This window comes from Acomys russatus, chromosome 22 (assembly GCF_903995435.1).
Source record: "Acomys russatus chromosome 22, mAcoRus1.1, whole genome shotgun sequence".
NCBI lineage: Eukaryota > Metazoa > Chordata > Mammalia > Rodentia > Muridae > Acomys > Acomys russatus.
Genome location: NC_067158.1, coordinates 43,173,419 through 43,196,057, shown reverse-complemented (window position 1 = coordinate 43,196,057; position 22,639 = coordinate 43,173,419). Strand labels below are relative to the sequence as shown.

Here is a 22,639-nt window from a genome sequence, read left to right as displayed (position 1 = left end):
CCACAGGCTACACAGCTTCCGTCGGTGGTGCATGGTGGGGCCTGGGTAAGGAAAGATGCTTCGCGCTAACCCTGACCCCCAGTATCCTCTAGTTGGAAGCAACACACTTTTTGGGGGGGGTGATTCTTTTATTTCTCCCTTCCCTCAATTGTTTAAAAACATACAAATTAACAAAGGTACAAGGATCCCCCCTCTTTTTTTTTAAAAGAAGAGTGCAAAGCCACCTCATGGGGTGTAACTTACATATTTACAGGGGAGGGGTGGCGTGGCCGCAGAGTCGTGTTTAAAGGAGTATTACAAAATATACAAAGGTGCTCTTTCTGTTCTTTACAGTACATAAAAGAACCCTGCCTCATTTCCAAATGAGACACTATAAAACAAATCACTATTTACTATATAACTTATGAAGTATTCTGTACAGATGCATGGCTATAAATATGCCACATAAATGGCTCTTTGGGAACTTTTATCTACAGAGGGGCTCAGCTTGGCATCTCAGCCTGTTCAGACGGTGGAGAGTGCGTTGGGAGAGAATGGGGAGCAAAGTCATATGGGGCCACAGTGCCTACCCTGAATCAAGCTGGGATAGGGTGGGTGGTGATGGTTGAAAAGCTGTGGTGGGAACTACAGGGTGTGTGTGTGTGTGTGGAGGGGGGACTCTAAAGGCACAGAGAAGATACCCAGTGTGAACAGGGTTCCCACCCTTTACCTACAGTCACCGACAAACCCTGCTGAGCTTCATCTTGATTCTGAGAGCATCATCTCCCCCCCCTGAGAATTCCCTTGGATCTCTGCAGGCATAGGAGGAGGCAGGAAAGAGCTCATCTGTGGGAGGATCTCACTGAGTACATGAGTGGGAGCGTGAGCAGATGGATGACACAGGCCACTAAAAGCTGGCCCAGGAAGTCTCATGGCACAGAAGAAACAGGATAAGCAGACCCTCCTCCAGAACATGGTTCCAGGTGGCAGCAATGGAGGGCTTGGGACACGGGTCTTACAAGTCTCATTGGGAGCATCACTGTCTAACCAAGAGGGTGCCAGTGGTCTGTAACCACAGGGCCTTACCGTCTAAATTAACTCAGCAAAGAGCCCTAGGCATAGAAACCAATGGGTGAGCCAGACATGCCTTGAGCCCCAAGCCAGATGTGGCCCCATCCTAGAAAGATGAAGAGGTCAGCTGCTTGGCCTGGACATAACCATCCAGCTAAAGCCCTGATGGAGGGCATGTTCTCCTGCGATGTAAACTAGAAAGGCTCCAAATTACTTCATTTTGTCTGAACAGGCTGCTCTGGAGCAAAGATGCTTAGGAGGAGTATCACTTGGGTGGGGGGAAGAGGGCTTTGATTTAAAAAAAGAGAGAGAGAGAGATGTGGCTGAGGTTTTACAGCAAGAAAGGACTGTTTTGTACATATATTTACAAATACTTCTACATAGGGCCTTTCCAAAACCTTCTCTAATGCCTCCCTTACCGCTTGTCCTTTGGGTGAGGGCGATCTTTGAAAGCATAGCAGGTCACCTGTGTTCACAGTCTAAGCAAGTCCAATTCACCTATAGACTGATTCTACGATAACTCTGTTCCTGGTCAAAGAATTCGAGTGAGACATTAGAAGGGAAAGCTGTGTCCCCCGGGACTCCTAAGCGCCCCCTAGAACACTGTAGTGTTGGACATGGCCTTCATGCCCAGGGCTTCCACTTCGCCTTTGCCCTCATCTTGGGACTCTTTGCTCATAGCTACATTGTCAAAGGCCGCAGCAGCCTTGACTGGGACATCCTGCTCCTCTTCTCCTTCCTCCATGTCCCTGCAGCACTTGCTGCAGCGGCAGCATTTGCAGCCACACACCATGCAGCACACACGGCAGCACACACGGCAGCAACAGCAGCAGCGCTTCTGGAAGCAGGTGGTGGCCAGGGAGATGACGTTGTCCCAGGGTTTCAGGGAGTGCATCCACAAGGGCAGGAAATTCCAGTCACGGAGTTTCAGGGGCAGCGCCCGAGGGCAGCGGGACTGCAGCATCCGGAGGCACACCACCAGGAGTAGCACCAGGATGATGGGTACGCCTACGCCCACCAGCACTGGCCAGCCTGCCAGAGACAGGCCAAACACCGTCAGCGGGGTCAGGAAGAAGAAGAAGATGAGATAGAAGACTGCGAACCAGCGGTACTTGGCGGAGATGTTGCCCAGGCCTTTGGACAGACGGATGGGCAGTCGGGTGAATGGGATCGGGTACCACAGCAAGATTCCAGAGATGTTGAAGAAAAAATGGCACAGGGCAATCTGAAACAGAGGATGTTGGAGAGGTGAGGGATGGGAAGAGAGATAGGGGTCACCTAATGGGCCTGTCAAGAGCTTTGTATTCTGTGAGCACACATCACTTTACTGTCTGAAGATCTTGGGGAAAAGGGAAGGGCGTGGCCCCACTGAGTAGCTCAGCTTTCTCTGTGTAGCCTTGACTGTCCTGGACTCACTTTGTAGACCGGGCTGGCCTCAAACTCACAACAATCCTCCTGCCTCTGCTGGGATTACAGGAGCTCCTGGCCAGCTTTTAGGTCTTGAAGATGTCATCTGACATAATTTTGCCTGCTCCTATTGTCTCAGCAAGGAAGGCACCTCTTAGGAACCCACCCATACATACCTTTGACTGTCCTAATATTTGGCTCCCTGTGGCTTCTCCCAGTATCTTAGTTCTGCCTTCTGGATATAATACATTAGAAAACAGGCTGCATGCTAGGTGTGGTGGTGTGTGCATCTAATCCCAGCACAGAGGAAGGAAGAGGCAGGAGTTCTCAAGACTCCTTATGGAAACTCTATGAATTTGGGGTCAGAATGGGCTTCATGAAATTCTGACTCGAGCACAATACAACAAAGCACTGATTTTCAAAACTACAGAGGGATTGTATGCCACCCAGAGCCCAGTAGCAGGTGCTGACCTGGAGGGAGCTCCTCAAGGTATTGCCTGGGCTGGCCAAGGCAGCCAGGAGAGCAGTGGTGGTGGTGCCAATGTTGGAGCCCAGAGTGAGTGGATATGCCCTCTCAATGTTGATCACCCCAATACCTGTTGAGAGAGCACAGAACACACATCATGAGCCCAAGTAAACATGGAAGAGGCAATGGTGACCCAAGGGAGAAGTTAGGCACAAAAGCTCACCAATGAGTGGCGTCAGGGCGGAAGTGAACACAGAGCTGCTTTGCACTATGAACGTCATGCCTGCCCCGACAAGGATGGCCAGGTAACCAGTCAACCACGCAAAGGGGAAGGGGAAATCTGGTAGACAGACAGAAAAAGGGTATGTGACAAATTCCTGGGCGTGGGTTGGAACCTCCTTAGGACTAGGGAGCAGAGGTTAGGGTGAAGGGTTGCATGCCCCCCGCCCCCAAGACATGACCTGAGATTTTCAGGTAGCTTTCTAAAATCCTTCTCTAATCTACATCATTCTGCAAGTTCATGTGTCCACACGTGTGCCCTTAAGTCTGTTCTGGCATCAGTGCACACTCAGCAATGAGCTATGGACTCACTCTACTGCCTGTATGGAATTGGGTCACTGGTTTTGTCAAAAAACAAAAACCAAAATCAAAAAACAAACCCCACCTAAACACATGGATCCTTATCCTGAGATTGGGGTACAGATGTTCACTGCAACATTTTGAGATTTGAGGGATTGCATGCTCATTGGGTAAGGTACCTTACCAGCTGGTGCCTGTTGAACAGTAAATCTCATTGGCTGACCTAGTCCTCCAGAGCCACAGGGGAAATGAGAATAAAGGCATATACTAGGGTGGACACCAATTGCCCTTTCTATAAGGGCTACTAACTGCAGACACTGGCTCATTCTCAGGGCCTTGCCCACCCTGCATTGGACTATACCTGTTCCCCTCCCTGACCTACAGGGGACATCCAGGACAATTTCCATGGAAAATAACATCTTAATCACTGTAGCTCAGCAGGTCCACGAATGAGTTCCACACAGAGGCTATTGCAACATGGAAATCCAAAAGTCTCTCTGGGTGTCCGGGCCATCTCCCAAAGGCTAGACCAGGGTTGGGGTGTTGGACCTACCAGTATTAAGGGTCTTCTTGATGACAGAAGCAACCTGTCCCTTGAGCACAGAACCCAAGAGCTTGACTATGAGGATCAAACAGCCGCAGAGGATCAGCAGCGAGGCAGAAAGCAGGATAATGCCCACCGCAAGGTCTGGGAGACTGAAATTCACGAAGATGTGTTGGCCTGAAGAGACAAAGAGGCTCGTCAGGATGTCAGGGGCTGCTACCCATTCCTTCTTGGAAACGATCTTACTTGGCAACTAGACGCATAGGAAGAACTCAGGATAACCATGCTTTTGGTTTGTTTGTTTGTTTGTTTGTTTTTAAGTTTGCCTTGACATAGTGTGGTTTGCTAGCTGTTTTCAAAAACTTTTTAAAAAGATTGTCTCTGTGTGTGTGTGTCTGTGTGCGTCTGTGTGTGTGCATGTGCCCATGGCCAGGTCTCTGTGGAGACTAGAAGGCAGAATTCTCTAGTAGAGAGCTATTGGTGGTTTGTAGGCCACTTGATGTACGAACTGTATGGGCTAGCTGTATGTGAGTTTAAATGTTGAGCCACGTCACCAGCCCATGTTTGAGACAGGATCTGGTATCGCTCAGGCTTGTCTCCAATATGGAGAATAAGTGGACCCTCCCCCTCCTACGAATAAAAGCAGGTAGGCCCAGGCCTACCCTGCTTTGTGTGAACTAATTACACTTTCTGAGACCAGAAGGTGAAGTGAGGTCTTTAAATCATTTAGCTTGTGATGGGCCAAGCATAGTGTCCAGCCCAGTTCTACCACCTGGCCCCTTGATGTTTTCACTAGCAATTTTTAAAAGATTTATTATTATGTTTACTGTGTTCTACCTGCATGTACACCTGCAGGTCAGAAAAAGGCAACAGATCACATTATAGGTGGTTGTGAGCCACCATGTGGTTGCTGGGAATTGAACTCAGGACCTCTGGAAGAGTCAGTCAGTGCTCTTAACCTCTGAGCCACCTTTCCAGCGCCTCAAGCATTGAGGCATTACTAACTAAAGTTTCCCCTAGATATCCTTGTGACAGTCCAGGAAACAATAGTAATACTAACGGACGGCAACTAGAGCATTAGGGATGACAAGCTCACCTGGTTCTGTGGGGAGAATCACAAGAAATATCAAGGTTCTCACTGTGCAGCACTCACAGTGGTGGGATAAGAGAGATACTCAAAGGGGACTCATTGAGTGAACAGACCCTACATAGTCAAACCAGCCATCGATTACTCCTGACTTATTGACAAAGGGGTTCTATAGCACACCAAGGGAGCATGGTGGACACCAATCACAAGCTCTTCTGGTGGCTTGGAGTTCCCAGAGGGACTGGGCTAGCCTTCCTTTCCTTCCACCCCCACCTAGCTGGCCTGTCCCCTAATTACCACTCACATTTAGCAATGTTCTCGGTATGGGTCACATTCTGGGTGGTCCAAGTCTCTATGCCATCAGTCCAGCAATTTGAAGGAGAGGTGCAGTTATCAGGCGAGGGGACAGTGACATTCATCTGAGTCTAAATGACAGTGACAAACATGAGATGTGTCCATTGTGGAAAATAACAAAGTAGGGACTCAATGGGACACTATCCTTTGATCTATATACAATGGCTCCATCATAGGGTACCTTCCTCCCCTTGAAGGATTTTATCACCAGCCTTTAGCATACAAATACATGTATGCACACACTGACACACTACATCCAGAATTAAGGGTGAAGCCACATCCACAGTGCACAGCAGGTTGAGTAAGTTTCTAGTGTGAGACATGATGTGTGTGCCTCCTCAGGAGTTAAATAGTCTGAAAAGTGAGGTGCCCCTGCTGCCAGCCAGCCAGCCTTCTGTGAGACCCACAAGTATTACACCAGGCCAAGGAACGTGTGTTTAACAGTGAGGGAAAAGGGTGGCTGTCTTCTTTGAAGGGCAGTGGCCAGAGCTGACTCCCTGCAGCCTCCCCCTCCCCCCCCAAGACTTTTTGGTTTACTGCTTCTCAACTCTTTTGGGTGACACCCCCACTCATGCATCATGCACCACTGTCCACCGCCCCGCAACTTTTCTGACACTTACCACATTGGTAATAGTTTTACACCAGATCTTGATCAGGCTCTTGTTCTGGGCTTCTGGGTCATTCATCGCAATTTGTTGGATGACCTTTTTGTCCAGCTGAGGGGAGCAATAGGGGAGCATGGGGTCAGCACGTCCTCGGATATGATGCCTGACAGAAGTGGTTGCTGTCAGGGGGCCCTGAGTGTGTTGGGGGGGGGGGCCAGGACTGTGAGCCACTGGACCACACTATATCTAAAGCCTCTACCCTCCCCCAACTCCAACCTCCTACTGAGAACAGCATATCCCCTTCACAGGGGATGCCTAAGAGCGTCAGAAATATCAGATATTTATATTGCCAGTCATAACAGTAGCAAAATTACAGTTACAAAGGTATAATTGGAGGTCACCACAACATGAGGAAGGAAGTGTGTACTAAAGGGCTGCAGCATTAGGAAGGTTGAGAACCACTGTCCTAGAAATTGGCAGTTCCCCAGAACATGACTGTGTGCTAAGGGCATTGATAGCCGGCATTGTAGAGACCTAGTGCTAGCTGGTCCTCCCTCCACCCATATCTAGGACAGACCCCCCAAGACCAGAGGGTATGACTGGCTTCAGGTAGGAAGGGGATCAACCATCAACAAACTGTCATGACAGTGAGAAATCTCTCAGAGGCACTCACTCATCTCCCCTAGCCACCCTCAGTTCCCATTCCCAATAAGGAGGGTAAGCCAGGATGCTACGCAAGGAAACAGGTGATACTAACTCCCGCCTCCCTCCTGTAGCTTTTGCTCTTTGTCCTGTCCTCTTTAGGCTCACTGAGATGTGAGCTGTACTAACACGGCCACTACCTGGATGATGAGCTTTGTGAAGGGGTCTGTGATGACTTTCAGAATGTCTGGGGCATCTTCTCCATTCTGGAATTGGAAGGTGTCTACCACAAGGTTTGTCAGGATCTCCAGGTAGTGGGTGGCAGCCTCCAGGGGCAAGAGCACCAGCACAGAGAGCCAGTTGAAGAAGTCATGGACGGTGGCACCTGCAAATGCCCTAAGGGAAGGAAACCACCGCAGCCATATTACATTCTGAGGGGATGTAACACTTCCACCTAAGTACACACAGGTAGTTGCTCTAGGAGGACTTTGCCAGCCAGTATAGTATTTCAGGGATGGAATCCTAACAACCACTATTCAGCAGAATGCATCAAGACCGCTCGCAAACCCTCCTTAATCAACTTTTTAAGGCCGGAGAGAATGGCTCAACAGTTAAGAGCACTGGCTATTCTTCCAGAGGACCAGGGTTCTATTCCCAGAACCTACAACTCCAGGTTCACCAGGCATACATGTGGTACATACATACATACAGGCAAACACAAAAAGCATTAATAAAACTTTTAAATTAAATTATGAATGTTTTCCATCTGGGTGCTGAGAAACAAGCCTAGGTCCTCTGCAAGAGCAACAAGTGCTCTTCACCACTGAGCCGTCTCTTCAACTGTGCCTAGAATGATTTTAATTTGCTTGGAAGGCAACTTGGCCTTTGAACGGTCTGGAGGGCATGGTCTGGAGGGCATAGAACAGACAATTAGAATGTTGTTACCAGCTGAATTACAAGTTGTGTATGTGTGTACCTGAGAGTATGTACACTCCACCAGTACAGCAGCCTGAAACTGGACTAAATCCAAGAGTGGACTAAATCCAGTTCTGAGCTCTGTGTAGCCTTGGCTGTCCTGAACTCACTCTGTAGACCAGGCTGGCCTTGAATTGACAGTGATCAGCCTGCCCCTGCCTCCCAAGTGCTGGGCTTAAAGGCATGGGCCACCACCACCTGGCCAGTGTACATTTCTTTAAAGTGTTAGGCAGAGCTGGACTCCCTAAATAAGGACACCTACCAGGTGCAGGGCTTATAGATAAATTTGTATGACTGGTTGATAGGAGTCAGCTATGGTTATAGTAGCAGAAGTGCCTTTTACAGGAGTGCTGAGATTAAAGGCATGCACCACCAAAATTCTGAGACACAAAAACTTGAGAGATGGCTCAGAGGTTAAGAGCACTGACTGCTGACTGTTCTTCCAAAGGTCCTGAGTTCAATTCCCAGCAACCACATGGTGGCTCAAAACCATCTATAATGAGATCTGGTGCCCTCTTCTGGTGTGCAGGTGTACATGCAAGCAGAACACTGTATATGTAGTAAATAAATAAATCTTTAAAAAAAAAAAGAAAGAAAAGAAATGAAACTATCCCCTGACCCCCCACCCCAATAGAAATTAAGAAACTATCCCAAGCCAGGCAAAAAAGCAACAAACTCTGTCTTAGTCTTTTTCCTCAATGAAAACTGAAAATGTTCTTTCTAGAAACATCTCCCGTGTCAGAAAAATGCCTACCACTAGGTGTGCTTGGTATGTGGCCACGCAAAGAAGCACTTGATGAGCAGATGGGGACATACTTAATCTCACTAGTAAAAAGAAGGTCCAATGTTTGCTCTATGGTGTTAGCTAGTCTCATTCTTCCCAGAGAAGGCAATTTAAGATACTGGCAATTCAGATACTGCTGATGAAGTAGGAAATGATTCAAACACTTCCTGGTGCTCAGTAAATGCATGGGAGCCCCATAAACATTTGGTGCAGTGATTATTGTAGATGTGCAAGGCGATAACTCAAAGATTCAAGAAGGAGGCTGCATATAGCCAGTATTGACTATGCAGAGCACACTGAAATAGCACAGGGGGAGGGGACAAGCTAAGCCAGTTATATCCCAACATGCAGGCACCTCATTGAGGCTTTAAGCTTCTATTCTGTAGAAAGAAATCCAGGGTAAATCATCAGGAGACTAACCCAAGTTTTCCAGAATTGAAACCTAACTGGAATCCAGGTTGTCCCTGTCAGTGACATCACTGTGTCTCCTTTGGCTTCAAGATGAATATAATGGGGAATAAAGAAGGCTGTCTGGCCTCAGGAGAAGAGGAAATTAGAGAGTGCCTGTCTTAATGTGTATTATCATGTCTATCAAGACATGTCATCAGGGACCAAATGAGGTGGCTCAGGTGGATGGGCCACTGAGATAGCATTCCCTGTTGATTCACCAGCAGACACGACAAACATGACCATTCTTTCCCCTCAACCACCTGCTGTAATGTCAGCTGCTTGACCGCACCATGGGATGGCATCACATAGACAAGCTGGGAACTGCGTTTTGTTATTTTAATAAGCTCTGGTAAGAGTCTGTCGCTGGATAGAGAAGAAGTGGGGAAACACGCTTTAATTCCCACGTTAACATGGAGACTGAGGGTTTCCCTTTGCCTATTCCCCAACTACCCTATTTTCATACTTCATGCGTCATAAGCTATATTTGCCTCTGCTGACTTACAGGTGAGGAGGTAGTAGTTGAGCTAGCCTAAAATGGTCGTTTTAGGAAGTTATAATTATCTATGACTAAGTGAGACGGCGAAGCCTGCCCCAACTGGCCTTGTCCCAACTCTGTACGTCTAACTAGCGCTTGGCTTTCATGTACCCTGATGAGGTGCCAGCTGCTTTGGCTACATGGCTGTCTAATCATTTCCCCAACTCTAGTTGGACTCTTGAGGCCCCTTCCAGGTAAACTGCCAAGCACACCTTCATGACTAGTGAAAGGCATTGACTGACTCAAAAGGACAGACATGGTGGGGTGGGCACAGAGTCTGCCCTGGGTCACCTACCTTCTGAACTCATTCCGGTCCCCCGCCTGCATAAGTGCCACAATAGTGTTGGTGATGGAAGTTCCGATGTTAGCACCCATGATGATGGGGATGGCGGTCCGCACGGTCAACACTGAAGGGTGGAAAATAACTGTGAGGGAGCCTGCAAAGCAGGGAAGCAATGTGCCCCAGGCCCCAGCGTGGGATGGATGCACTGCAGTAGTGTGTCATACATATTGCTACACAGCTACTAAAGTCCAGAGAGGAGAGCCCATGAGTCTGAATGTACCCCATTCTTCAATGTAATTTTTGGGCATCAGCACACTCCCTATTTCTTTTATAAACTGCCCTGTCCATCTCATAGGAACCCAGGAATCAGAGACTAACAGGGTGAATGAGCCCCCCAAAGTTGAGGGCACATTTTTTTTAATTGGAGATATTTGTGTTGTGTAGTTTTAGGCCGGCCTTAAATCCACTATGGGGAAAAATTCTAATTAGTTACATTTGTTTAAAATACTGATGTAAGAGAGAAAAGAAAAACGGGGAGATAGAGCTGGTCCCCTACTCACAGGAGGAAGCTACCATGCTGACGATGATGGAGGAGGAAGTGCTGGAGCTCTGTACCATTACGGTCACCAGCACCCCTATCACCAGTCCGGCCACAGGATTAGACATGATGGAATTGTTGCTGAAGAACTGGCCGGCCATTTTTCCTGGAAGGCAAAGGATGGTCATGGAAGGAGAGTTTAAGAGGGCGGGTGGCACCTAATCCAAGTGTCAGCACAAGGCCAGCTGGCTGTAGAGCATCGGGAGCCCAGCTATCAGCCTTGTTTCCCTTTTTCCTTGCATTGTCCTGGGAAGGAAGCGGATTTGTCTGTGTGAGCCTCCAGTCCCACTGTCTGGGCCTGGGTCTCCACTTCCCACCTTCAGCCTCCCTAGTTGGCCAGCCTTTTCCCAGTCTTCGCTGATCGTGAACCAGCTTGGTATATAGATCCTAAGTCCTCTGCCTCCACTTAATGATGGAGGCCTAGAGAGAAGGACCCTGGATGTGCATTGTCCAAGATAGTCATAAGCCAAGTCCCTTATGAATGTCCCCAAGGGGACAGGGAGGCATACCACATTCAAAATCAATTTACCTCTCAGGGCCCTGACAATTGACCTGCCGCCTACCCCTCTCATCTCTCAGATCAGAAGATCAGCTCAGCTGGGCATGGTAGGTCATGCCTTTAGTATCAGAAATGGGGAGGCAGAGACAAGAGGGTGAAGCCCTGTCCTTAAAAAAAACAGGCTTGGGAAGGGTGTGCTGGCACAAGCCTTTAATCCTAGCAGAGGCAGGTGGATCTAAAAGTTAGAGAGCACTCTTATCTAAATAGGGAATTAAAAAAAAGAGGTCCAGGCATGGTGGTACACGCCTTTTATCCCAGCACTCGGGAAAGTCCAGGACAGCCAAGGCTAACATAGAGAGACCCTGTCTCAAAAACAAAACAAACAAACAAACAAACCACCACCAAAAAACCAAAAAATAATACATTTTAAAAAGACTATTTCTATTTGTTTATATGTAGCTGAAGGCAGCAAAAGCAGAAAGTCCCAGGCATTTTTTTTTTTTTTTTTTTTTTTTTTTTTTTTTTTTTTTTTGTGTCTTCCTGCTCTGTGCTGCAGAATCCCACTGTGTTCGTTACAGGATGTGTGTGTAAAGTCAGTTAGTTAGTGACTTCTGAGCCTTGGTCATCTCTTCCATGTGGGACTTTGGGAAGGACTATTCCAGACAGGGCTGCTATCTCTCTACTGTCACCCAGAGAGGGTCCAAAGTTAACTGAGCAGACATGGCCATTTCTCTGGCCCCTGGGTCCTGCACTCAGTCCAGGGAAGGCATTTACTGTGGGGCTCCACCTGGAAAAGGCCGGCTTTGATCTTTCCGACTTGCTGTGGCCTGAGAGACCATTCTTTTCCCACATGCTCTAGACAGAAGCCTAGAGACAGCAGGGATTCCCCCAGATAGAAGGAGTCAATCAGTTTCCTGCTGGGGTTTGTGTACAATGGAAAGGATTCGGATAGCTCAAATCAGTTCTAGCCCTGGCCCCTAGCTTAAGCCGCCAGAGCCACTTAAATGTTTAGATGGCTGAGATAGTCGGGTTTGCCCCTCCCCCTGCCCTTCACCATGCTGAATCGTGAGATGGTCTGTGAGCTGTGCTTGTGTGGCCACCTCAAAGAATAAAATCCACCTCCAGCCCGAAGGCCTTGGGCGGGGGTGGGAGTGGTGGTGGAGGGGGGTGGTCATCCTTACCTCCAACTAGCTGGAAGGCGCTACTGAGGACATCCAAAGAGCACACGAACAAGTAGAGAAAGCCCAGGAGAAGGATGAATTTCCCAATCCCCTGGAAAACGCAGAGGATCTTCCCTTTGGTGTCTCTCTCTGTGGTGGGGAAGAGGGAAGAGCAGGACAGTTAAGTCTTTATGGCTGGACTAGAGATGTCTGGCCAGGGCGCTCGCAGCTTTGCCTTCTACCCCCACTGGCTCCTATGTCAAAGCAAGTGGGAGGGGCCCTCCATGAAGTGCAGAAGCCTCCGCAGCTGCAGGTTTTATGGTAACTCTCATTGGACCGCACTTCACTGAACCCTCCTGAGTGTTTGTTGAGAGAGTCGGAGGGGAAAGAGAGAGCGCAAGGGAGTCTGGGCCCAGATGTTCAAGTGAACCATAGTGTCACTGAGGTAGGTGAGCACTTACCTCACAGGGAATTTGCTCCCCAAAGCACCTTCAGAAAGCACAGCTAACCCCTGGAATCAAAGCTGTAGTTTGTTGAGGGCCAGCTCAGCTACAACCAAAGTGTTTCTCGCCTCTCCTACTGCCCTTCACCTCCGAACACCCCAGCCTATCCTAGCTGACTGGCCCACAGGCTGATTGCAAGCCCACACCCGGAACAGAAATAAGCTGGTGTTCACCCCAGATTCCCTGGCTATTCTCAGCACCTCTTATAAAGCTTAACCTGGCCAGCACAAAGGGTCCCCTAGCTGTCCTGCTTTGGAACCCTGCTACGTGGGACCCAGGGGCAAATGCTGTGTGTAGACAGGCTGGGGTCCTTCTTGCTGGCTTCTGCTGGACACTGGACCTCCATTTACCTGACCATTTGATCCCCGTGTCCTGGAGTTCAGGCAGGTCCCAGGGGTCGTTCCCGGAAGTGGGTTCCTCTATCAGGACCACGGTGGAATAGGATGGTAGAAGTTCAATCTTGGCTACAGGAGTCCCGTCGTCATCTGCTCAAACAAGCAGTCAAGGCCATGAGGAATGAAAGCTGAATCTGAGTCCTACAGGGGCTTGGGGTATGGTGTGGTGGGGGTGGGGTGTGGTGGGGTGTGGTGGGGTGGGGGTGTCCCCAGTTGGTGAACAGCACTTACTTTTACTGGTCTCCTTGTCTTTGGCTTGTGTGCTGGACTGTGGACCCGAGGCCCCTTCAATGAATTTATTGGGGTTGGGCTGGGCATTTTCCAACTCGGGCCAAGGAGCCATGATCTGCCAAAGAGAAGGCGGAGCTTAAGGATACAGCCACCGTTGTAACAGTTGCCTGAGGAAAAGACCCTTCTTGTAAATCTTCTACTTAGGAGTGGAACAGGGGAAAGATGCTCCTTCACCCATGGGCTCCATCTGCTAGGTGCGCCAGGGCTACTTCAATTGCCAATCCGCATCAAGCCTCACACAGTGGTCTAGATACCCACATATGCCAGTGTGTAATGTACACACTCCTACTCAGTCCACTAGTTCTCCCTGCCGTCTGGGCCTCCTGTGAAAGTGTGATAGCGCCACTCATGAGTGGGTATGCCTCTGGACCAAACACCTTTTTGCCTCTAAGCACAGAGCACCAGTTTCCTGTCTGTAAAATGGATGCAATCCTTCATGTGTCTAGGGCCTATGAGACTGGTAGAATTTAAAGGTCTGATAAAATATAACCATCGCTGGGTCATCTTGCCATCATCAATGGCCCTTTATCAGAGGGGCATTGTTTCCGAGCTCTTCAGACTTCCTTGTGACCCGTTTTCTCCACAATGTCCCTCTCACTTACATGCCAGCTCACCTGGCTGGCCACAGCTTGCAGCCTGTTCCGATGCCATTAGGCAGAACAATCCAAAGGACAGAAAATTCTCAGAAAAGGAAGTACAAACAGCGAAAACTAGAACCTAGGAGTTCAGCCTCATCAGCAATACAAGATTGGCAAATTAAGCCGCATTGGCAGAGTGTAATCTACTGTGCTGCCCCACACCTGTATCCCCAGCACTCAGCAGCCTGGGGCATGGAGGAACTCCAGGAGTTCGAGGCCAGCCTGGGCTCTAGAAGGAAGATGCACTCCACGCTGAAGAGGCTGCGAGCACATCGGGGAAGCTCTCAGAGTGACCTCTTGGGAATTAGAAGAGGAAGCATATCAGCTCTACCTTGTCCTGACCACTTCTCCTGACAGGGCTTCCCAGAACCAGGCTCCAAATGGCATCTACTTCCCCCTTCAAAGCACATGAACTACCAAGGGACCAAAGCTCTGCCTCGCCCAAAAATAAGACCCAAGACGTATTCACTGAATAGACGACAGAGATCAAAAGGTATTTCCTACTCAGTCATTTACAGATTTGTAAAAAAAAAAAAAAAAAAAAAATTAAATGGGGAATTATGTTCTAATGAGTGCCACAATCTGGCTCTGCATGGTAGCCTGGGATAGAGTTGGGCCCTATCTCAACAGATAGACAGGCATAGACACACAGACAGACACATACACAGTGGGGAGGATGATAATCTTGGGCTGCAGATTTGGCTCAGTGGTACAGCATTTGCCAGACATATCTAAGAGCAAGAAAGACCCTGACCAGCAACAGAATCCAACAATGAAATTGTATAGGCTCATCATGCCCTTCCCTCTCCTAGATGAGACCTCATGGCATTTACACAGGAGAAAACAGAAGCTCTCAGATGGGAAAGCCAGTCACAGACACGATCCTGAGAGCTTGCTTCCCCCATTCTGGGGTCTGTGAACACCAGTCCCTTAATTAATGCCAGGTAGGGAACACACTAGGACCCTAGTCTTTGGGAGGCGAGGATGGGAACGTTGTGAGTTCCAGACCAACCTGGTATTGTGTAGTGTGAAGATACCTTAGCCCCTTCTCCCCACCAAATCAGGGGCTCTCTGGCCCCTGATAGACTATGTGGAAACAAACACCCGAGCGAAGGAGTGAACTACAGGGCTTTGTCTGAGAGAACATCAGGACTAAGGGCACAAGGAAATGCTCTTGCTTCAGCTTAGATGGAATATGGAGTAATGGCCGCTTCCAGCGTGCACAAGGCAGGTGGGAGGAAGGGGAGAGGAAGAGCCTGTGACTCAGGGCCCAGGCCAGAGCTTCCTGCCCTAAGTGCCTGTATAGGAGACTCTGGCCTACAATCTCCCTGGGGCTATCAACCTGCCCGGTCTCAAATTCAAGTTCACCCCAACTTAAGCTAACTCTTCGTCCTTTAGTTGAGACACATGTCCCCTTCAGTACAACTTTCCTACTCGTAGCTCTTGCCATCACCATGCCAGACTTTCAAAGCCAGCTGTGACTGCTCCCAAATCTCAATGGTAGCATTTCCTGATTCAGTTTGGATGGCTATTGCACCAACCAGCCAGGGCCTCCACAGCTCCCAAATTAATGGAAGTCATGGTTTCCCCTAGAATGGCTCCACACATCCTGTGGATGAACCATCCTAACACACTGCTGTGCTGTAGACTCCTCTGCCTGTTGCTGCCCTATTGATTCCTCTTCTCTGATTGGTGTGCTCCCCCTGGATTGGAGACTAGCCACTTTGGACTCCCACTTCGATCCTGATAGAGACAAGGCTTTACTAATCATCCTACACCCTCCCTCCTCTCAGCTCCAGCCTTGCCCATCTCATCCTGGTACGTGCTAACTGTATGACTCATCTGGCACACCATCTTTTTTTAAGATTTATTTATTATGTATACAGTGCTCTGTCTTCATTAGATCACATTATAGATGGTTGTGAGCCACCATCTATTGCTGGGAATTGAACTCGGGACCTCTGGAAGAACAGCCAGTGCTCTTACCGTCTGAGCTATCCCTCCAGCCCCCCTTGACATACATTCAAAAGAGATGGCAAGCACTACCAAAAAAGAAGCTGAAAGACAGCTCTTTAGACACTTCTGCCAGGTTGGGGCCTCACCCACGCAATGGTCACATCAACATTACTTGTCTTCCTCTGGCACGGTTTTATTTATGGAATTGTGCAAGGGTGACTGGCCGTTTGACTGGTATATAATTTACATTTCAGATGTTGTTTACTAGCCTAGACATTGACAACTGGGGCGAGTGTACTACTGGTGGATACTTAACATCGCCCCTGTCTCTACTAAATGCCATGCCCCTCGCCCCAATTTTGAAAATTAGCTTTTAAACATTGTCAAGTATCCTAAGAGACCTGAGGGACCTAAGAGGCCTGAGGAAAGTTGGGTTTTTGGATTATAACTTGCTGGGTTCAAGACCCAGCTTCGCCTTTGTACCCTTGGGTAAGTCCTTTTGCCTTTCAGTGTCCCTGTATGTAAATGACAGCATGTTAATAGGGCTTCTCAGGACAGCAGCCAGCACACAGTGGCCCTTGTGATTATGCATTATCTAAAATGGCCATGGGAAGGTTATTATCAACTGGAATTATAGAATTAAAACTTCAAGCTGGGTGGCCTGGCACAGTGGCACACGCCTGTAATCCCAGCACTTGGGAGACACAGGCAGACAGATCTCTGTGACCAGCTTTGTCTACAAACTCCAGGACATCCAAGATAACACATAGAAACCATGTGTTGGAAAACAAAGAAACAAAAACCAAAACAAAACAAATGGACAAGAACCCCAAAACTTCAAGCTGGCACCTGTAATCCCAACACTTGAAGGTGGAAAGATAGCAAGTCCAGGATAGCCAAGACATCAGTCAGAGTCTGTCTCATAAAGAGGGGAAGGAGGGGGGGCCGGATTTTACTGGCATTCAAGCTCACACTCCGGTGGAAGCAGCTAACCTAGTCTACATAGCTAGTCAGGACTACATAGTGAAGCCAACTTTAAACTGGGCAAGGACATGAACTCCTATAGTCCCAGAATTTGGAATGCAGGGAAATGGCAAGATGTAGACCAGATCAGGATAGGGAAACAAATGTAAAACAAAAAGATGGACAGATGGACAGAGACAGACAGACAGACACACACACACACCCCTACCTTTAGGATTGCAATGATCTATTTGGGTTACCCAAGGAGAAAGGGGTATCACATAAGGGGCTCTCTATTCTTAGAGGCACGCTGAGAATTTTGTAGAGCCATTTCCCACTTGTAATAATCTTAAGCTCAGGAATTGTTTTCTCTTCACCTTCACAAATAAAATGTAAGCTCTCAGAAGGCAGTAACCTGCTGGTTTCTCTTCCAGTGCCCAGGGGAATGACCATAGCAGCCAAATGGAAAAGCCAGTGCTCAGGACCTGCTGAGGGAATGCACTGATCCATGCTAATTATGACTAAGTAGCAATTTTATTAGCCCAGTCTTCCTGATAGGAGGGTGTCCCTCATCACCATATGCAAGGTGGCTAAGGCAATCATCCCTAGAAACTGTGGCCTGATGCCACAGCGACCCCGCCAAGGATCCTACCCATGGCAATCAAGTCTTACTGGGTTTTTTTTAATTTCCCTGCTAGCTACACGATGTGTTCTGTGACCAAATTTCTATGATTTGTCCCAAACTCAACAAGAAAGAATGTCCACAGTCTCTGCGGCAGGTCTGCACTATGTCATCTACCTGAGGTGCCATTTACTATCAGTTTGTGCTACCAAAAGGGAGATGTGTTTCTATTCTATTCATTACCTGTGCTCCTTCTTGGGAGACTTCCTTATTCTGAGCCCAATTACCTGTTATAAAACACTTCCCCATATGAAGCAATTCTGGTACTTGATTTCTGATCTCTCTGTCACCATTTAGGCCAGGTGCTGGGTCAGGAAAGGATTCATAGATGCATACACTTAGCAAGGTCATCTTGGGCAAGCATCTGGAAGCATTGCCCACCCAGCCCCAGGTCTTTGGCCACTCCCTTCCTGACCCTCTACCCCCAAGCTACATGTACCCTGGAAGTAGGAAATGTATGACATCTGGCAGCCATCCAGCCATGCCGCTTGGCTGCTCTGGCATACTGGTCCCCATTCTCCCAGCCTCCTAGTCTCTCTATGCAGGGTGACCCAGAGCCTAAACTGGGATTCTGGAGCAAGAAAATACCCTACAATTGTCCCCTGGACTAGGCCATCATCCCAGAGATCCTCCAGGTCCCTGAAAGCGATACTTGTGTAGAGACTAGGTGTCTGGCACATGGCATGAGACACAGCAGAACTTTGGTGGAGGGAGGCCAGCCCTGAAGAGCTAAACACCTTAGGCTTCAATGTCATCATCTCAAAAAATGGAACAGTGTCATATTTCTCCCCAGAGCTGTTATGAAAATTAATTGATAGTACGTGTAGGAGTGGCCTGAGCAGTGACTGGCACAGTCACCCAACTGGGGAAATGAATTGCATCATGATGAACTAGTCTAAGCATCACTTGGTGTACGCGGAGAGCCCAGTGCCAGGCCTGGGGACAATAAGGACCCAAAGGGTATTAGGGATGCCTTTCAACAAAGATAGAAAAGAGGAAACTAGAATCACATGCAACTCCTACAGAGAAATTTTCTTTCTGGGATACAACAATAAAGAAGTGGAAAAACTTCCCTTAAAGTCACACAGCTGTTTGTGTGTGGGGGGTGGGGGGGTGGGGAAGAGGAGCCACAGTCTGGCTCATCAAGAACTCAGGAACAGGAATGCAAGAATTACTCCTGTGTCCCTGTCCAGATACCCAAATTAGTGGTCAAGAATTCTGGTAATAACTGGCTGCTTCAGACCCAGCACTCCTCTGGGCATGGATGCTGGGCAGGGAGGAGATACTAAACAGGGCGGACCAAGGATTCTGAGGTCACTGACCCAGAGATATGGCAGACACCAAACCTGCTTCCTGAAGAAAGGAAAGAAAGGCCTTAACTGTTGGACCCTTCCAAATTTTTTCTCCCACCCACTTCCAGATTCCGTTGCTCCCTTTACTTTCCTGCCCAACACCATACTCCTGCACCATCTTGCTACCTACCAGAAGCAGCAAGCTGGGAAGATGAAACACTCCATATGACGGGGTGTCAATTGCCCAGCAAGACAAAGAACTATTACAGGGGCCCCAGGTCCTGAGCCAGCCGCCCCCCCCCCAACAAGGCTGTTTCTACAGAGCTGGCAGTGAGCCTCACTATTGAACTCTTGGCGCCACTTCAGACAGCCACACGCAATGCCAAGAGGAATTTCTTCCCCCTGGCAAGCCCAGAAGAGGAAACTTCTGGGCTCTTCTAGGACTCAAACAGGGAAATGTAGGGCACCTGGCAGTCACCCACACTCTCCACATGGCATTGCTTAGTCCCAGGACTAGACTAGGGCTAGCTGTCTGTAGAGCTTCACTTGCCTATCCAGGGACCAAGGATGAAAAGTAGACTGGCTTGGGTCAGTGGTCCTGTGTCCTCACCAGGTATGGCCACAGCACAAAAATGACCACTGAATTTAAAAGGAGAGGGGTTGCCACTGACAGTCAGGCCAGCCCCTATTGAGCACCTCACAGGCTCTGTAAGTTATATACACAGATCATCTCATTTAATTGTCCAGCACTTTAAGGCTTTCATTTTGTTTTTATTGGTGGGGGATCAGAATGCACGATATAACCCCTATAGCTGATGGCAATCCTTCTGTCTCAGACTTTAAGTAATAGAGTTACAGGTGTGCACCATAGACTCAGCTAGCAGTGATCTTTGAGACCAAGTCTTAAGACCATTCTACAGAGGGAGAGATTTGCTTCATTTTTATCATTTAGTACTACTGTATAGCAGAGAGGAAACCAAGATACAGAAAATTTGCTATAAGTCAAAATGTCACAGCTTCAGGGATAACAACTCCACACACCTAATGTTCTCAGGAGACCTGAGCTCTCCTGCTTTGAAAGAACGACCCTTTCAAGGTATAATAGCACGCGCGCGCATCTCTCTCTCTCTCTCTCTCTCTCTCTCTCTCTCTCTCTCTCTCTCTCTCACACACACACACACACACACACACACACACACACACACACACCAGCTTCCTTTAAGCATCAAAAGAAACAATCCCTTGGAGGGGAGGTAGGAATGTGATCAAATGAGAAAGGTAAGAATGGTGTGCTGGTAGTGGTACATGCCTGAAATCCCAACACTACAGAAGCTGAGGCAGGAGGATTGTCACAAGTCTGAGGATGGCCTGGGTAAGACCTTGTTCAAAAAACAAAGAAACAAATAAAAAAGACAACTAATTCTTCTAGGTCCTACACAGGAGAATGGCTTTAGTTTTAGACTTTAGGAGAATGATGCTAATTACTTTAATAAAGACATTTATCCAATCACTACAAACGTGGCCTCATATAAACTGTCACAATGCCTTTTTAAAGGTGCAGTTGTATTTTAGAGTAAATTTTAGTTGGGTATGGTAGGGCCAGTCCATACTGACACCTGAGGATAATTCAAGAGTAATTTGACCTACATGAAAGTGTCTCAAAACCCCAAAGGCTAGCTTTGTAACTACATAGCACGATATAAGGTTCTTGGTTCAACACTTAGGTTGCAAATGTGTGTGTCACGTAGTTGACCAGGAACTATATTATTCTCTCTGGTTTAGGGAACTTAAAAAAAAAAAAAATGGCTGAATTTGTAAACATCATCATAATGCAGTCTTTATTGAAATCTAATATATTCCTAATCAGAATCAATCCCCGCCCCCAATGCTGTTTTCTTCATGAATTTAGTCTATTCTGTGTCTGGCAGCCACAGTCGTGGTACCCTGGAGGAGGCTGGGAGAGCAGAGAGGTACCTTGTGTAGCATCCAAACTATTACAAAGCCTGCCCTTCTTGCCATCCATCTACAACCTTTTAAAACAGAAAAGGTCGTTATTGGCTGGCATAGAATAAGACAGCCTCTCCATTCCAAACAATGGTCACTGTGGGTGGGGAGGCTCAGGCTTTCCAGAAATGCCTAGCAGAGAGGACAGGAAAGGGGACACGGGATGACAGAGCCATCCGGCTAACACAAAACTCTCTTGGAAGAGTTTCCCCTGCCTACCTCCCGCAAAGTAGTACAGGACTGATGAGTCTGAGGCTTAAGAAAATTCTCATAGAACTTGAACTCTAAAACAGGCACTCTCCTCTTTCTGGCCTGAACACACTGGGTCTCCCTCAGCCCTGTGCATGTACTCTTCCTTGTAAGCTCCTAACACCTTCCTGCCTAGTTCCCTCTGCCTTAAGAGCCAGAAATCAAATCCTAGGTTTTGCTCAAGACCTCTGAGTGAGGGCCAAAAACCTTTGGCTGAGTCCCCCTGGGGGGCGCTCCATCCGCCAGCAGCCAGAACAAACCTTAGAATCTGCAGGAAAGACCTAGGTGTCATCATGAGGGCAGCCACATGGCAGTCACACAGACAAAGCGTGAGCCCAGCCAGGTAGATCCCAGCCCAAGCCACAGACACAGCTATCACAGAAGCTTCAGGTGAGACGTGTCCACCTACACTAGTTTTTTAATCCAGTCATTCTGACAGCAATCACAACCACCTTTAAAAAAAATAAAAAAGGAGTCTGAAAGTTTCGGAAAGGTATGCTCTTATTTCCTCCTCTGCAGCCCAGAACCAGCTAAGTCCCTTGAGGTGTAAAGAATGAAGTCACTTAAAAACTCAGTGAAGATCCTTGAGAGCAGAAGCAGCCCTTAGCGCGGTAGCGACGGCGGTGTACTCACCAGCGCTCCCTTGGCAGGTGAGGGACTGCAGGAGGCACTCAGGTGGAGCGCAGCTGAGCTCCCGGTATATATACAGCGAAGGTGTTGCGCAAAGAGGCCGGCGGCAGTCGCTGTCATCACGCCCCTCGCACATTCCAGGACCGCCTGCCGCCGCCGCCACGGCACTGCCTACCTGCGGGCTTAGTGAGCCCATCGCTACCTCGAGAGCTGCGGATAGAAACCTCAGACCAGGCCGGCAGGACGAACGGCTGAACCGCCTGCGCCCCGATGGCGCCCCGCGCGCCCCGAATCCTTGCCATCCTCACACGCGGGGTTCCTGAGAACGCTCCGGCCAGCTGCGACCCCTGTCCTCTCTGCTACGTTCTCCGTGCTGAGAGTCCGTGCCTTTCGGGGCTGGAGAGGTTAGGCTAAGCCACAGATTCTTCTCAACAAAGCCAGGATTGTTCGAGGTGCCTCTGCCCTGAGATCTGTCTGGCCTGGGCAGTTAGAACAAGTCCAGCGCAGATCTCAGGACTGCTAGGGAGTGGCAGGCCTGGAAAAGGGCTTCTGTTTCCAGTGTGGATGCCCTAGGTCAGTCGGTTTCCCCCACTTCTTCCCCCATTTAAGGTGGCCGAGCGCTCCTCCCTGGGAAGGCCCCGGGCTAACACTGAACAAGCTAGAAAGTGCAGACAGGCTTAACCTCTGATCAGAGCATAAAAGCTTTGCCTGAGGCCAAGGAGGCAAGACTAAGACACGGGGGTGATGGCACGGGCTCGCTCTTGGATCGGCTAAAACAGAGGCAGCCCGGGTCTCACTCGTTTTTTGCCTCAAACTAGAGGTTTCCGAGTGCCCATAACTAATATTTGAAGTGCTGTGCTGGGACCAGCTCTCAGGAGCTCAGCTACTTGTCTTCAACTCGCTGCTCTGCTCCCTTGTTTTTCTCTCCCCAATTTTCTCCCTTGTGTGTCCTTGGTACACAGCACTTGATGTATTAACCATCCTTGCTTTCCAAAGGGACCTTGGTGGTGGTGTGGAG

General features: G+C 48.6%; 1 protein-coding gene across 1 annotated transcript; it reads right to left on the bottom strand.

The window, feature by feature from the left end:
- Window positions 1-1,628: 1,628 nt before the first annotated feature.
- On the bottom strand, window positions 1,629-21,774 carry Slc34a2 (solute carrier family 34 member 2). The gene is made up of 13 exons (XM_051164853.1): window positions 21,625-21,774; window positions 13,148-13,262; window positions 12,872-13,006; window positions 12,040-12,168; window positions 10,322-10,465; window positions 9,774-9,885; window positions 6,935-7,130; window positions 6,108-6,203; window positions 5,438-5,558; window positions 4,056-4,223; window positions 3,147-3,263; window positions 2,929-3,053; window positions 1,629-2,275 (listed from the first exon to the last, which is right to left on the bottom strand). Exons 1-13 carry the CDS (start codon window positions 21,739-21,741, stop codon window positions 1,646-1,648), a joined length of 2,205 nt encoding a protein of 734 aa, XP_051020810.1. The 5' UTR covers window positions 21,742-21,774; the 3' UTR covers window positions 1,629-1,645.
- Window positions 21,775-22,639: the final 865 nt, after the last annotated feature.

What these genes read in the sequence shown, in the direction of transcription:
- Slc34a2 (XM_051164853.1), bottom strand. Translation starts at nt 21,741, where the DNA reads ATGACAGCGACTGCCGCCGGCCTCTTTGCGCAACACCTTCGCTGTATA. An exon ending in CACGGGGATCAAATGGTCAG is followed by an intron (nt 12,169 to 12,871) that starts GTAAATGGAGGT and finishes TCCCCACCACAG; the next exon opens with AGAGAGACACCAAAGGGAAG. An exon ending in CGCCCTGACGCCACTCATTG is followed by an intron (nt 3,054 to 3,146) that starts GTGAGCTTTTGT and finishes CTCTCTCAACAG; the next exon opens with GTATTGGGGTGATCAACATT.